The sequence below is a fragment of the Theobroma umbraticum genome, unplaced genomic scaffold, assembly GCF_002168275.2.
Source record: "Theobroma umbraticum cultivar Fairchild unplaced genomic scaffold, ASM216827v3 scaffold_30.0, whole genome shotgun sequence".
Taxonomy (NCBI): Eukaryota; Viridiplantae; Streptophyta; class Magnoliopsida; order Malvales; family Malvaceae; genus Theobroma; species Theobroma umbraticum.
Genome location: NW_018397254.1, coordinates 5,107,125 through 5,121,052, shown reverse-complemented (window position 1 = coordinate 5,121,052; position 13,928 = coordinate 5,107,125). Strand labels below are relative to the sequence as shown.

General features: G+C 36.8%; 3 protein-coding genes across 5 annotated transcripts; all 3 read left to right on the top strand.

The window, feature by feature from the left end:
- Positions 1-226: 226 nt before the first annotated feature.
- On the top strand, positions 227-1,056 carry LOC110422875 (uncharacterized). Its single transcript, XM_021436899.2, has one exon. It carries the CDS (start codon positions 656-658, stop codon positions 827-829), a length of 174 nt encoding a protein of 57 aa, XP_021292574.1. The 5' UTR covers positions 227-655; the 3' UTR covers positions 830-1,056.
- A 3,228-nt stretch (positions 1,057-4,284) lies between these two features.
- Positions 4,285-6,399, top strand: LOC110420138 (heavy metal-associated isoprenylated plant protein 30-like). The gene is made up of 3 exons (XM_021433336.2): positions 4,285-4,744; positions 5,637-5,712; positions 5,939-6,399. The coding sequence occupies exons 1-3, from the start codon at positions 4,604-4,606 to the stop codon at positions 6,259-6,261; spliced, it is 540 nt and encodes a 179-aa protein (XP_021289011.1). The 5' UTR covers positions 4,285-4,603; the 3' UTR covers positions 6,262-6,399.
- A 1,515-nt stretch (positions 6,400-7,914) lies between these two features.
- On the top strand, positions 7,915-12,878 carry LOC110425808 (uncharacterized). Of its 3 annotated transcripts, none has more exons than XM_021440861.2 (6): positions 7,915-8,054; positions 8,290-8,848; positions 9,402-10,981; positions 11,445-11,597; positions 11,687-11,860; positions 12,081-12,878. In XM_021440861.2, exons 1-5 carry the CDS (start codon positions 7,998-8,000, stop codon positions 11,855-11,857), a joined length of 2,520 nt encoding a protein of 839 aa, XP_021296536.1. In that variant the 5' UTR covers positions 7,915-7,997; the 3' UTR covers positions 11,858-11,860; positions 12,081-12,878. The 3 variants fall into 3 exon arrangements, with proteins under 3 accessions (XP_021296536.1, XP_021296528.1, XP_021296543.1); XM_021440853.2 differs by having other exon boundaries at positions 12,152-12,877; XM_021440868.2 differs by having other exon boundaries at positions 11,448-11,597; positions 12,152-12,876.
- Positions 12,879-13,928: the final 1,050 nt, after the last annotated feature.

Genomic DNA, 13,928 nt, shown 5'->3' with positions numbered 1-13,928 from the left:
GACGAATCTCTCCACCTAAACATTTTTCCTATCTTTAACCACTAAATTCATCTCGTGTTTTATGAGAATATTAATAATAAATACCCGGACGTCGCATTATACTTTATCAAATACTATACTAAACACCATATGTAGTAGTAACAAAGGCTATAATAAAATATGATAATGAGTGAATGGGGAGGATAAGGATGAGGCAACCGGTGTCCAGATAAATCTAAACAAACAGCGTACATTTTTGTGGGTGTGAATCTCCACGTGGAAACTCCTAAACCCAGCAGCACACTGGAAACTGCAAATGCTTAAAAGTGCTGGCTGCCGCCTCTTGTAATTTCCTCTACTCTGTTGACTGCTTACGTGCTGTATCTTTATGCCATTACCCCGCGCTTGCAATATATTTACTCTTTTAGAAAAAACCAGAAACCAGAGTCCCCTCCCTCCCCATTGGTTTTTGTATACCCATTCTCCACGCCTTATCAAATCACCTTCTCTCGAACCTGTTCTTTATAAACATCGAAACCCGTTCTTCCCTGACCCACCAAATTTTCAGCTTATTAATATCTTCGAGGCGATCGACTTCGTATTATTTGATTTGAACTTGCTATATTGGTCCCAAGCTTTTAGTCTTTCGTTTTAGGCCGACACAAGGTTGAAAGAGATGATTCTGGTGGCAATAGTGGCGGAGCTACTGGAGGAGTACACGGTGCTGTTGGCTAGAGTGCTTGAGCATTTGTTTCATGAAGCTCCTTTTCCAAGGCGTATTCGTTTCCTTATCCTCCGCAGCCTTCCTTTCGTTTCCTCCACTCCCCCTCTTCTCCGAGCCCCTGCTTAAAAGTTAAAACCACTGTGTTTTTCCCCCTTTTGTTCCTTTTTCTTTTGCTTTTACATTATGGATATAGACATGCGGATTTCAATTATCTGTACAGTCTCCGGAGTTCTCTTTTCTTCATCTATGTAATATAATTTTCATTTGGAAATTGCATAATGCTAGATCTTGATTCTTTTGAGTCTTGTTGATTTGCTTTTCTGGGTAGTTCAATTTGATCAACTGAAACATCATATTGCATCCTCGATTATGATTGGTGCATGATGTCTTACCTAAAAGGTAAGGTTTAAATTCTTTTTTTTAAATTAAAAATAACAAAATCATCGTACTGGATTTTGATCCATTTAACTTTTAATGTTCATGAAGATCAATAATTCAACCATGCCTTATCCATAGCCGGCTTGGGCAAAATTTGCCCATTATCAAAGAAAGAAACTGCATTGATTCGTAAAATATCTGAAGCAAGGATGTTACTTGTTTTTGGGCAATTCCAACATTCGGCCAAAAGGGTTCATTCGATAGGATCAGATGTTGACAGACAAACAACAGGGACAAAGACAAGGTGGGCATGGGCTTTGCATGTGAGCTGTGAAGAAGTGTGTAGAACATCCTGGTTTTTCAGTGTTCATTTTATCCTGGTTTTGTTGATTTGAAGGAATTTGTAATGTCAAACCCATCGAAATTTGTACCAAACCTGATCTTTTAAAAGTGACAGCCCATTGGAGGAGTTTTGTAGCACTTTATTTATGCCTTTTATACTGACTAGCGTCCTTTTTCAGTACCATTACTGGGACCTGACCCGTCCAGGCTTTCCACTTCATGCCATCATCAACGGAATGATTAATTTTTCATTGCGAAAGGATAATGCTTGATGTACTCTTTCCCTAACATCTATGCAATTAGTAACATCATCATAGACTGTTTTTGTTACATACGCACAGATGTACACTTGTGATATTTGTTTACGCTAAGTGCAATTTATTAACCTGTATTTTTGTGATTAAATCTAAGGTGAGAAAGAGGTAAGGTGGGAAAATACCAATCCCTCTCAATTTATTTTCTTGTTGATTCGTGGGTTGGGTTGGGTTGGGCTAAATGAAGACGCAAGACTCCTTCGTAGCAACTCAAACAGGCTTACAGCCTAACCCACAACAAGCGTCACAGTAGTCCACTAGGCCTGGCCCATTGACGCAATGCAGTTGAACAAGTGCGTGTTAAGGATTCCCAGAATTAGAATTCTGAAGGCTAATCCTGTACGGCGCCTCAGAAATCAGAATAATTTGGGGTGGAATTCTTCTGAGTACTCCCAGCTTTCCTAGCACAGCCACTTGTAACGTGGACCCTCAGCATAAGAAGCTCCATTGTCAAGCACTATTAATGATTCTGTGGAATGATTATTGGATTAGTAGATTTGAATTTTGGTGCTCTTGTCTAATCTATGTGTCTGGTCCGTTGGGGTGGGGATCAAATTAAGAATGTGTATGTGAAAACATGTGTGCTTTGTTGGTATAAATTCAAATCCTCCAACCAAGCAAATGCTATCAAGTTTTTCCAGCTAAAGTTTCCTGCACCCCATAAGCAACAGTGCTGCAGAAGTGACCATCAGATAATGTGACATCATCCAGGGTAATTGGGGCCAAGTCCCACGCACGGGAGGCTGCACGCAAGCCGTGAAGGAAATAAATGCTTTTATGACAGGTATGAGAATTCATCATCTCTTCTGATATGATGAAGCAATAGAATGTATTGGTAGTAGCAATGTTTCTTCAGGATGTCACAGAAATGAATGATGGCAAAGAAACTTGGGAATTAAGACAGCTATTTGAGGTTGTCTTGTTTCAGACTATTTTGCAATTCTGATGAGATCAGAGACCCTTCTTCTTCGATAGAATGAAGCACCTGATCTTGCTCGTGTGATCATAAGCAGCAGATTAACAGTATCAAACTTGCCAGGTATAAGCAAATTAATCTCAGAAAACTGAAATTATGGTTCTAAAACTATGCATTCGGTGCTAGATTATCAATGGTAAACAAATATCTGTAGAAAATGAAAATGTTTGCCACTCCCATCTCCTAAATCAAAAAGAAATGGTTGATGACACATCGGCATCAATTTCTCTGCGGAGGGATGGTGGAGCAGGAGCAAATCAGCGGGCTGAGATCCCCTGGCTGATCATTAATAGCCAACTTCGGCCAGGATCAGTAAGTTATTCTCCTGTATATGAAACTAGAATTTGAGGGCGAAGGTAGCCAGGTTCGACCCTTGATTTCTTACCTTACATTTTATTCATCTCTATGAGTATGGAATTTGTAATATCTTAACACTATACATTTTACATCTGTATTGCATATGGTGCAAAGTGTTGGAGAATCCTGAATATGAAGACCATTATGCCTATTGGGTATATTAATAATACCTCGACTCCTGTTTTGGGCGTCAGCTGCCTTTTTCCTTAGTTATGGCCCATGGAATTTATAAACAACAGAACTAAACTGCAGTAAGCTTGCTTTTAATTCAGAGTACAAATAATGATTGGACTAATTAATTACAAATTCGAGGGACATTCTTCAATTAAATCGTTTTTATCTCTGAAATGTTAGTTCATGGCAGGGAGGATAAAAGCAGTTATTCTCTTTCCAATAAACAAATTAGCTTCCAATGGCAATCAACAAATTGTCACTAACTTATAGAAGTACAAAAAAAGCATCGAACCTTGTGAACAATTAGTAACCAAAAGTTGTGCAGAATAAACAACATGGGCATAAATCTAATGGATAACATTCTTTCAAGTTCATAATACAGAGTACATGGGAAAAAGTATACCTTACTAGTAGGGTAGGAGTAGCACTACCCATAAAATACAACTATTAGGTAGCCCTAGACCTGCTTGTATCAGAAGATTTGGTATGTCCAGTTAGAAACCATACTTAAGACTTAAGGGCTACTTCACAAAATTTGAGATCAAAAACGTAGTTTTGTATATTGAGCAAGAAGATACACAGGAAGGAGCAATTCAGTTCTCATATCCTTTTTTGGGCAGTTCTGCAGGACAGTGGTTGGCTGTAATAGCTGGAAGAACTTTACCCTGAGTGGCTTGTATTCCATAGTGTGGAATAACGGTGCATTTGTTCTCTGTCGCAGCTTATTATTAAAATCCTCATTTGATATTTTAATGACTACCGATAGTACTATATAAAGCTCAAAGGTTCTGTTTTCTCTAGGCTTGCATAAAAATGTAAAACATCTATACTTGTAAGGCTTAACTAGAAAACAATGTGCGGGGAATAAAACTTTGTTAGGCTTTCTAGATAGATATTGTTGCATATGTTGTATTGTGATTTTCAAAAGATGGTGGAAAGAAAGATTTTTAGGAATATATGTTCCCTTTGCATCAAAGCCCAGCTTTCCTTACTTAAGCCCATCCATATCCCAAATCAGCTGATATTCCCTTCTCAATGTGTCAGCAGTCATGTTAGCTTGACCCACATCTCAAGCATAGACATGAGAGTTTGATACCATTCCCTCCCAAAAGGGTTTATTATAATTTTCATGTATAATGCGTGTGAAATGTGAAGCCCCGGCCAGAGTCCAGTTGGATATAAGCACAAGAAATGGTTCATTTTTGAATAGTATCTGATTTCTTTGGAATATATTACCAAGAGATTAGAACTCAAGGCAGGCGATGCCAATGCCGTAGAAGAATATCTTCTGGGGCTGGGTTTGTCTTCATCAGTTTCTCTTCTTTCCTTCTCTTTATATACTTGAGAAGTCTTATTTCTATGGCTACCTTACTAGCCAGAGCATTTGGCTCCATTATATCAGTCATCGCATCCTGTTTTTTTGGCTACCGAGACAACAAAAAAAGCGTCAGCAACATCAATTACCACAACATGCCTAACGGTCGACCACTTTCTTTGCAGGTTCCCTTTCATCCCAAGGATATTTTGTTTTTTTCTTTTGGTCCATCTAGGTATCTTAATTTTTTGCCTTCTCCTTTCACCATGCTTCTCCATCTCCAACTTGCTAGGAAACAAATGGAAAAAAAAAAATGAGTCTCTTACATTTATGGGTTATATATTCAGCGTATCTGCCTTTTCTTTCTCCTTCGTACGTCCTTTACGGAAGGTGAAGTGGCAATGTAAAACGCTTGAGGCTTTCCTTCACAAAAAAAGTTATGTGGCTTGTTGAGCATGCTTGCTTTGGTTTAAGCTTAATCCATGTAACAAGGCTTTCCCAATAGTTGCTCATGGAGAAAATCTTTTCACAACCCAATCTTACTTAAACCTTGTTTCAATGTTTCAGGTTAAATGTTTAGGGCACAGTTTAATTTGAACAAACAACTTACTAGCCTTGACACCATTGAGGCATGCACAATCTTGTTGTCTCACTCACGTAACGATTTTACAAAAGCTTTAGTTTTCAGTTAGATATACATGCAGAATAATCTTTTGTTAATTAAATCTTAGTTATTGAAACCAAAAGTATGCGAAGGCATTGTTATTGAAGATATTCAAATTTTAGAAGGAGAACACAAGCTCCTCACAGCTTGTTTGCTGGTCATGCGTTTAGCTTAGAATCATATTTCTTGTACCAACTTTAAGACTATGCTACCCGGTATTAATTAGTGGATTCAAGAATCTGCAAACAAGTTTAATCTAGACCCAACAGGGTATTTCTTAATCCCCTGGGGTTTCCTCTAACTGCATAAAGCGTAAAAGGCATCAGAAGAAAGGAACAAAGGAATAAGAAGAAAGATAAAATTTTTATGAATAAAATCAGCATTTGTGACTGTTAAAATTGATCTCTTTACAGACTGTGGACCTCAAAGTCAGAATGTGCTGCACTGGCTGCGAGAGAGTAGTCAAAAACGCCATTTACAAGCTTCGAGGTATATTCTCCGTTCTTTAGAAATCTTTCCTTGTGAACAATGTTTGGATTGATTCTTGTCTGATCACTGTTTCATAGGATCATTATATGTATGATATATGGGTCATTTAATTGCTTTGCTTCTGTTTCAGATTCTATGTATATGAATAAAACTACCATTTTCTGTCCAGTAGATTCATTAGCTAAAACAACATTTGGATTATTAATGCTTAGAACTATTGTGTCAGGGATTGATTCGGTGGAAGTGGACCTGGAAATGGAAAAGGTAACCGTGATCGGGTACGTTGATCGCAACAAGGTGCTGAAACAGGTGAGGAGGGCTGGAAAGAGGGCCGAGTTCTGGCCCTACCCTGATCCTCCTTTGTACTTCACCTCCACCAACGAATATTTCAAAGACACAACAAACGAGTTCAAAGAGAGTTACAACTATTACAGGCATGGTTACAATCTTGGACACAGGCATGGCAACATCCCAGTGACTCATCGCGGAGATGACAAGGTCAGCAACATGTTCAACGACGACAATGTCAATGCCTGCTGTCTCATGTAAAAATCTTATGAACTATTGTATGTACCATCCATTTCCATCATCATGTAAAATAATACTATATATTTGCAATAACTCTCCAGTGTGAAAAGAATTTATCAGTGAATATAAATTGTTCCGTGAAGTCATGTTAAATCTTAATCTGGTGGTGCTTCAAGGATGGGAATATATTCAATTGGAATCTGCTCCGGTGCATTATTGGTTTCATGAGTCATGCTAGGGATCACCCCTCACACCCTGATTAGTTTTTGTTGGAACCAAGTGACAAGAAAAGCAGATCCAGACCAGGAAAGCAAGTGGGATTAGTGAATTGAGTGCTACCTAACACAGCAGAATCCCTTGATAGAAAATTAAACAACTTTGCGGCTGTCGACAATTTTTTCCTGCCATAAATTTTTTTATCAAACTCAACATGTAGATATATTTCCACACATGAATAGCTTAAGTTGGTATAATTATTGGATATCCCTAAATTTTCATATGCAAACAAGTTTCATTACAAGCTACACATTGGTTGGTTAACCAAGACCTGTTCCGATGACTTGTCCATTTGTAGTTGGATGCCGTTTTCTTTGAAGATAATCATATGGAATTGTTTTTCCGTGTACCTTCCTTTAAAAGTTAAAATTAATAAAAAAAGAAAGAAAATTGAACAGGGGTTTACTTCGTTAAGAAGGGAAGAATGTTAGTCGAATTGTTTGGGACCGTTAGATTGGTCTGGCATTGTGATCACTTTAATTAATTTCATTAATAATAATTGGTTTCTTCTTGCTCTCTTGTTCTTTGGTTCTTATCTTCCCAAGAAAACGAAAGCGTTTCGTAGCAGTGCGATGTACCCCATTTTGTGATAATTACATTTGAATCTTCCATCTCTTCCTAATTTACGAAAAATCCCATTCTACTTGCTGTTTTTGACAAGTTAATTACACATCAATCTCTTTTATTTTATTTCTATTAATTTTCTTTTTGTAGTGAAAACAAATCTCATGTGGGTAAATTTTTCAGCTAAAATATAGTTATATTTCAATATTGTGAAATTAGGACTAAATACTACTAAATCAACATATTTTCTTTTAGAAAATAACCATATTTCATAGCCAAAATAGAATTTAGTACATTACTTGAAAGGATATATGATAATTCTTATTTTTTTAAATAAGGAAAGAAAAACAAAATGTATAGTAATAGATTTTTTCATGTAATAAAGAAAAATGAAAGTGTATAAGAACAAAGAAAGTTATAAAATAAAAAAGTCATAATATTTTAAAAAGTTCAAAATTATTTAAAAAATTTTAAATAATTATATATTTTTATTATATTTATCGAGTTTTAATTTTTTTATTTTAAATTAAATAAATTTTATTGATTAATAGTGAATTAATTGTTATTAATTAAAATATTATTTATTATTTTATATTATATAATATTGATGTAGTATATTAAAATATTAATAAAAATTTAATTAATAAAAATTTAATTAATTTAAGATAAAAATAAAAAATTTTAATTGAATGTAATAAAAAATAATTTTTTTAAATTAATTCAAATGCATTATAGCAAAAAGATTAAAAAAAAAAGAAAAAGGGCAAAGGAACAATCCAACGAGTAAACGTATCGTGGGTCTACGACTTATGACTTGTTAAAGAAGCAGTTCAAAAAGAAAGTCTGTTCGAATAAAAGCAAATAGTAGAAGAGGATGAGCCTGCCAAGGTGCACTCCTGCAGAACAAAGGCAAATAAATGAAAATCAAAACCAAAGAAAAACTCGAATTCTTTCAGCTTCAATCTTCTTTTCAGGTATGAAATGTGATGTAATTTCCATTTATGGTGTTCAATCTGCATTCATCAAATAGTTCTTTTACCTCTCTGAAGTCAAAGTCTTTCCTTTCTTTATCATCACTAATAAATATTTTCTTTTTCATTTTTTAATCAAAGAAAAATTATGTTGGGCTGCGATGATGATCATGTCGAATTCTCCGATTGTTTCTGATTCCTGTTCTTGTTTGCCAATGAATGCAAAAAATATTGACAGGCTTTTTTGTGGGTGGTTTGGTTTGGAGAAATGATGAGTGAGAGTCATAAGGCCATTAATGTCTTTTCAACCTCAACATCATCGTCTCGTTTGTCACCTTTGGCTCGTCCCTTCACTGTCAATAACCCTTACAATCTCCATGAATCCTTTGACCCTTTACTTGACTCTTCTTCTTCTTCTTCTTCTTCATCTTCCAGTCATGATCAACCCTTTCCCTGCCTGAGTTTGGGTAATCAAGGTCATCGTGGCTACCATGCCTATCACTCTGACGCTACTTCTATTACTGCTTTCCCTTGTGTTGATGACCCTGACTTTCAATTTGACTCTCGTTTTGCATACTACCAATTAGAGGAACCTCCACTTCACAGCTATTTCACTTTGTCTACTCATCAATCTTCTCAAACCAATTTCATTCCTAGTTCCTCAAGCTTTGGTAATGTGGGCCTCAAGGGTGGGCTACAAGGAACTGCTGTGCATCAACAAGGGACTGAAATTCTTCGCTGCAACGATCAGGTTGCAAGTGCTGGTTCACTGTCTTGCAATAATCTGCTTGAACAAGGTATCTTCAATTCCTTGGAGGATTTTCGTATCAAATTAAATTTGTTATGATTGGTTCATTATCTTACAATAGCCTGTCTGAGCATTATTACCTTTATGAGACTTGTAATGAAATTTATTATAGACTGCTATGTTGCTGATGGCCTCATTTCATATTAATATTATGATTATAAAACTAAAATCCTTATGATATTAGAGAAGGAGGAAATTCATTTGCTATCAATCATTAAGAACAGACCATGATAAGAGACCAAGAACTTTGATTTGGTCATGTTGCATAATACCATAGATAAACTATGGCAATCTCATTACTGTCATTAGGCATTAACAATTGTGACATTCTAATACTGAAAAATTAGGAACTTCTAGAGTTGCTCTTCTAAAGCGATCAGTAATTTGTAGGTTTTGAATCACAGGGTTTCATTCTACTTGGATTGACTGGAGATTAGTTGAAGGTGCAAAGATGAATAAAAAGTAGAAGCATATTTCAAACAATTTATACTTTTTGTGATGACCATGCCATAAGGGCTGAAACTGTTAATGGTTTTGTTCAGGTACTACTCTTGAAGAATCAAAACTTGTTAGTGAAACATCTTCTGTTTTGCATGGAAAAGGCAGTGTGGTCATAGGAAAAGATAATCAAATTAGGCCAGAAGACAAGGAGAAAATACATACTGAAAGCAGTATTTTTCCACTGGCCAATTCAACTATTTTTCCCTATGAGAGTTGCTTTCCACATCTTGGTTCTTGTCATGCTGAAACTCTGGTTTCACATGCACGAGAATGTTTTTCTTATTCAGCTCAAATTTGCAGACCATCAAGTGCTGGTCCCAATCCTCCAATTGTTAATCCTGTCCCATTAGTGAATGTGGCAACTGGTGGCACTGATGCTGTCAGCAGCAGGGATTCTTATTTTGGCTATGTTCTGCCTAGCATGATGGATACTTCTACAGTGCATAATCCTGTGGACAAGGTGGCTTGCCATGACCAAGTCATAATTGAAAAAGGTGAAAAAGGAAAGATTGTTGAACCCTTCCACGATGAGACTAAAAATCCCTCTATAAGGGCAAAATCCAAGCTTCGAATTGCTTGTCCTAATGTTCCTCAGGACTTAACTCTGGAACAACATGGTGCTAAACCAAGTATACCTGATGATAAATCTTTCACCAACCATGGTGATTCTGATGTGGATTCACCTTGCTGGAAAGGAACCCAGGCTAATAAATCTCCACTCAGAGATTCAGTGCCCATGAATTCAGAAGGTAGTAAGGGTCAATCTCCATCCAGGGTTTCAGTGCCTTTGAAGTCAGAACATTCTAAGAATGAAAAAGTGGCATGTAACAGTTTAAATCCTCAGGTACCTCTGTCTATTCCTGGAAATTCTAAACAAAAAGTGGATCACCATCAGAAGGAAGGTCATGGAGACAGTTCCTTGTCTTCTCAGAAGAGTGCAGCTTTAGATGTTACTTCTTCATCAAGTGAACACAGATTAACAGATTCTGTTAAAGCAGTTAAATTCCCTTCAGAAAGGATCGATGATATAGGAATCCAGAGTTCTAGTGATGTCCATGACTCAAAAAAGGAGTATGGCATTCCCTACAAGTCATTTATAAGTTCGGCAGCCAATTCTTCTTGCAGTTTTCGGCCATATCTCAGAGAAGAGTATGTTACATCTGAAAGTCAGCTTGTGAGAGGCATAAATGTTGCTGGCTCCATGGAGGGTATTGCGGCTGCAACCCATAATGGGTTGGATAGTTTCGAGGACATTGCACATCATGGGCCAAATACAAGCTTCTCTTTCCTTACAACAGAAACTGCCTTGAATTCACATTCCAGTGGAGTTGGTGTTTTTTCTGATTTTACTGAGAGACTTCAAGAGCCATCAAAGTCTACGCCTCCCAAAATTGATGTTAAATTAATGATTAATACAATCCAATATTTGTCAGAGTTGCTTCTACAGAATTCTTCATTTGATTTAGGTTCACTGAGTGAGCATGAGTATAATAAACTCCTGAATATAATGAATAACCTTTATGTTCTTATCAGAAATAAGGCTGGTCAAATGGCTGTAAGGCCTGAATCAATTCATCCATGCACCTTATATTGTCGTAGACAACCAGCTGATCACCATGAGGTACGATACCTAATAACCTTTTGCTGTTGTTGGTCTTATTTTCTTGGTGGAGAATTTGCTTTATGTTTTACGTATAATTCCCATTGGAAACCAAAATGGCGTGTGAAAGCATGCGTTATTCGCACTATGACTGTTATTATGTTTTTATGATAATAATTCTAACCTACATGCCTTTGTTTGCTTGATTTATTTTTCACTGGCATGTTGTTTGTATCAGGGAATAAACTATCCTTTTCCTAAATGCTGAGACTGAGAGCAATTGACCTGCAATCTGCCTTTGTTAATCTGTTTCTCACATAATTGTTTTCTAAAGAATGTTAATGGTCTTGGAAAGAATAAGCTAGTACACCCTTGCTACCCCTCTATGACTTAATGGTTTGCTATTACAGCACAGGGTAAATATTCTTATACTAAAAGCTTTATTAGATTCTGAAAAACCTTAATTAAACAATGCATCTGTCAGCAGCGAATTCAGGTAACAAAGGTGAAGGATAAAGCTGTTTTACATAATCAGGAAATGTACAAGATGTCAGCTCCTATGTTAAGTAGTAGAATGCTGTATTCTTTTTATCAAAGCAATAATGAAGGTTTCAAGAAGGGCAGTGACATCTGTCAGGTATTATTTGCGGCAATACTTTAGTTATTGAATTTGATGCTATTAATCGGAAAGGTGCTGAATCTTTCTATTTATGATACAACAATTAGGTTATCGAGAAGGATCCAAAAGTAGTTTATTCAATAGAGAAAGAAATGCCACCAGAAGCCTTACTTTATAGGGATTTGTGGCTTGAGGCTAAAGCAGCTGGGAGTTTAAAGAAGTATCCAGCGCATGCCTTGCAAATGCAATCAGAGCCAGATAGATACAGATCAGAATAAAAGGTCATTTCTTTACCTCAAACCTTGAAATGTTTTCCCTTTCAAAACTACCTTTCCACTCTTGCACATTTTCACACTGGTGCATTCCAAGCACTAAATTTATGATTGTAGGAAGCTATGGCTAATAGACATCATTTATGGGACTATCGGTATAAATAATTTTCAGTATTTTGGCAGTTGTCAGGGTTCACTTTAGGGCTTGAGCTCGTAATATAACATGTAGGTTTGATGAGTCGAAGTGTGTGGAAGGTGCATAGGTGACAAATATAATAGAGAAAATGTGATACATTTCAGAATGTGGTGAAGCCTTGGATGGAAGCTCCTGTCCTAGACAAGATTCAAGACCTGCAAGCTACCACACTTTGAGTTTAGTGGTAGCTTTAAAGTCATTATCTTAACATGCAAGGATAAAGCCTCAGCCTAAAAGTTCAATCGTGGAAGCCACAAGATTGAGTTTCTTCCTAGTGACAAACGTGCGGCAGAAAAAGTCAGATAACAAAGCATCGAGGAAAGCACTCCACGGTTAGCCATTCCTTTGGATATAATCTTTCAGCCTGCGGCTAAATCCTAGAAGGTTTGTGATACTTTTAAATGTTAAGAATTCAAGACAATAGCCGAATACTAAACTGCGTGGTATAAAGAAAAACATAATTACCATACTGGCTGCAGTACCGCCATTAGGCTCATTGCACGCATGAAAACGTTTTGGGCCGCTTGCTTGGTGGGTTGTTTAGTATCCGATTAATAATGAACCCGCTATGGGACTGCCTAAGCCTTGGTTCTGTTCTTGAGTCTTGACTAAATTTATTACTAGCATTAGCATTCGCATTAAAGGCTGCAGGCCCAGTTTTGCCTTCTCTATGCGAATCAGACATCAAGCTTGTGAGAAAAATGGGCTACACTCTGACTTGTCCAAATTGCACCTGGATAGAGCTTTAAGGCCCTCTTTTTTGTTGGTCAGATGTTTTATATCAAATATGATTGGTATACATTTCAGGATTTCCAGTTAATAATGTGAAAAAAAGTTCAACGCCTATTAAAGTTGTACTAACGTCATTACCCCAACATCTAAATATCGTTAAATGAATCCATTTCTGTGTAGTGGAAGGGAAAACATTTGGCATAAAAATTGTAAATAGAAGTGACTTATTATATGTTATAGTACAGCACAAAGCGCAGAAACAAAATGTTGTTAGAAGTCATTATTCGTGGGGTTAACGATACTGGGCGATGAGCAACTTTCCCTGTCCATTCTGGTCCTGTATTCCGACAAACGTATTTAAGACGTACTACTATTGATTTGTAACCAAGTGCAGCAGTTCCAAATCCATTATTTCTTTTTCCATTTTAAGCATAAGAGCGACTGCCTCTTAATTAACATTCCCATCGCATTAATCTCATGGTACGACTGGTGGAATTCCTCGTTCACTCTTCCATCTTTTGGTTTTTAGGGTCACCCTTGCTTAATTTATGCGCATTTGTTAAGATTATTTAATTTTTTATTTAATACCAAAATAAAAATATATTATTTAATTATAAGAATCTTTTTAATAACTAAAAAAATTTCACTGAGGAAGCCCATAAAAGACGTTTCAGTACTTGCGTGAAACTAGGTGGATCTACTTCTTGTATTCCTGCAGGAGAAAAAGAAAAGAGCATTGGTTTGATTCTAAGTACAAGAATTGTAGGAAAGATAGTGTGTTTTGTATTTTCCCCTTGTGGCTTGGTTGGAGAAGAAAGATCATTTATCTCTCATTTACTACAGTGGTACCACAAGGGCTTAGGTTTTGAACACCCAGTTGGAAGTACAAGGACAACCCATCAAAAAACTTCACACCCATTCGGGCTAAAGTGACTACTCATCCCCAGGTGGGGGACCCCTAACTCGGGCATATCCTATTTACAATGGCAATAGAGATCAGAATTTTATTTTAAAAAATAGAAAATAAAAATAAATCAAAGGAAATCAATGCTGCCAAAACTACCATGTAGTTCAGCTCTGATTGCGCTCTTTGCTCCCCCTCACCCCTCTCCCCCCCCCCCCCCCCCCCCCCCAAAAAAAAAAAAATGG

Excerpts from the sequence above, each read along its gene's own strand:
- LOC110422875 (XM_021436899.2), top strand. The coding sequence starts at position 656 with ATGATTCTGGTGGCAATAGTGGCGGAGCTACTGGAGGAGTACACGGTG.
- LOC110420138 (XM_021433336.2), top strand. The coding sequence starts at position 4,604 with ATGGCTACCTTACTAGCCAGAGCATTTGGCTCCATTATATCAGTCATC. Across the intron at positions 4,745-5,636 it reads GTCGACCACTTTCTTTGCAG|ACTGTGGACCTCAAAGTCAG; the intron begins GTTCCCTTTCAT and ends ATCTCTTTACAG. Across the intron at positions 5,713-5,938 it reads CGCCATTTACAAGCTTCGAG|GGATTGATTCGGTGGAAGTG; the intron begins GTATATTCTCCG and ends CTATTGTGTCAG.
- LOC110425808 (XM_021440861.2), top strand. The coding sequence starts at position 7,998 with ATGAAAATCAAAACCAAAGAAAAACTCGAATTCTTTCAGCTTCAATCT. Across the intron at positions 8,055-8,289 it reads AGCTTCAATCTTCTTTTCAG|GCTTTTTTGTGGGTGGTTTG; the intron begins GTATGAAATGTG and ends AAATATTGACAG. Across the intron at positions 10,982-11,444 it reads AACCAGCTGATCACCATGAG|CAGCGAATTCAGGTAACAAA; the intron begins GTACGATACCTA and ends TGCATCTGTCAG.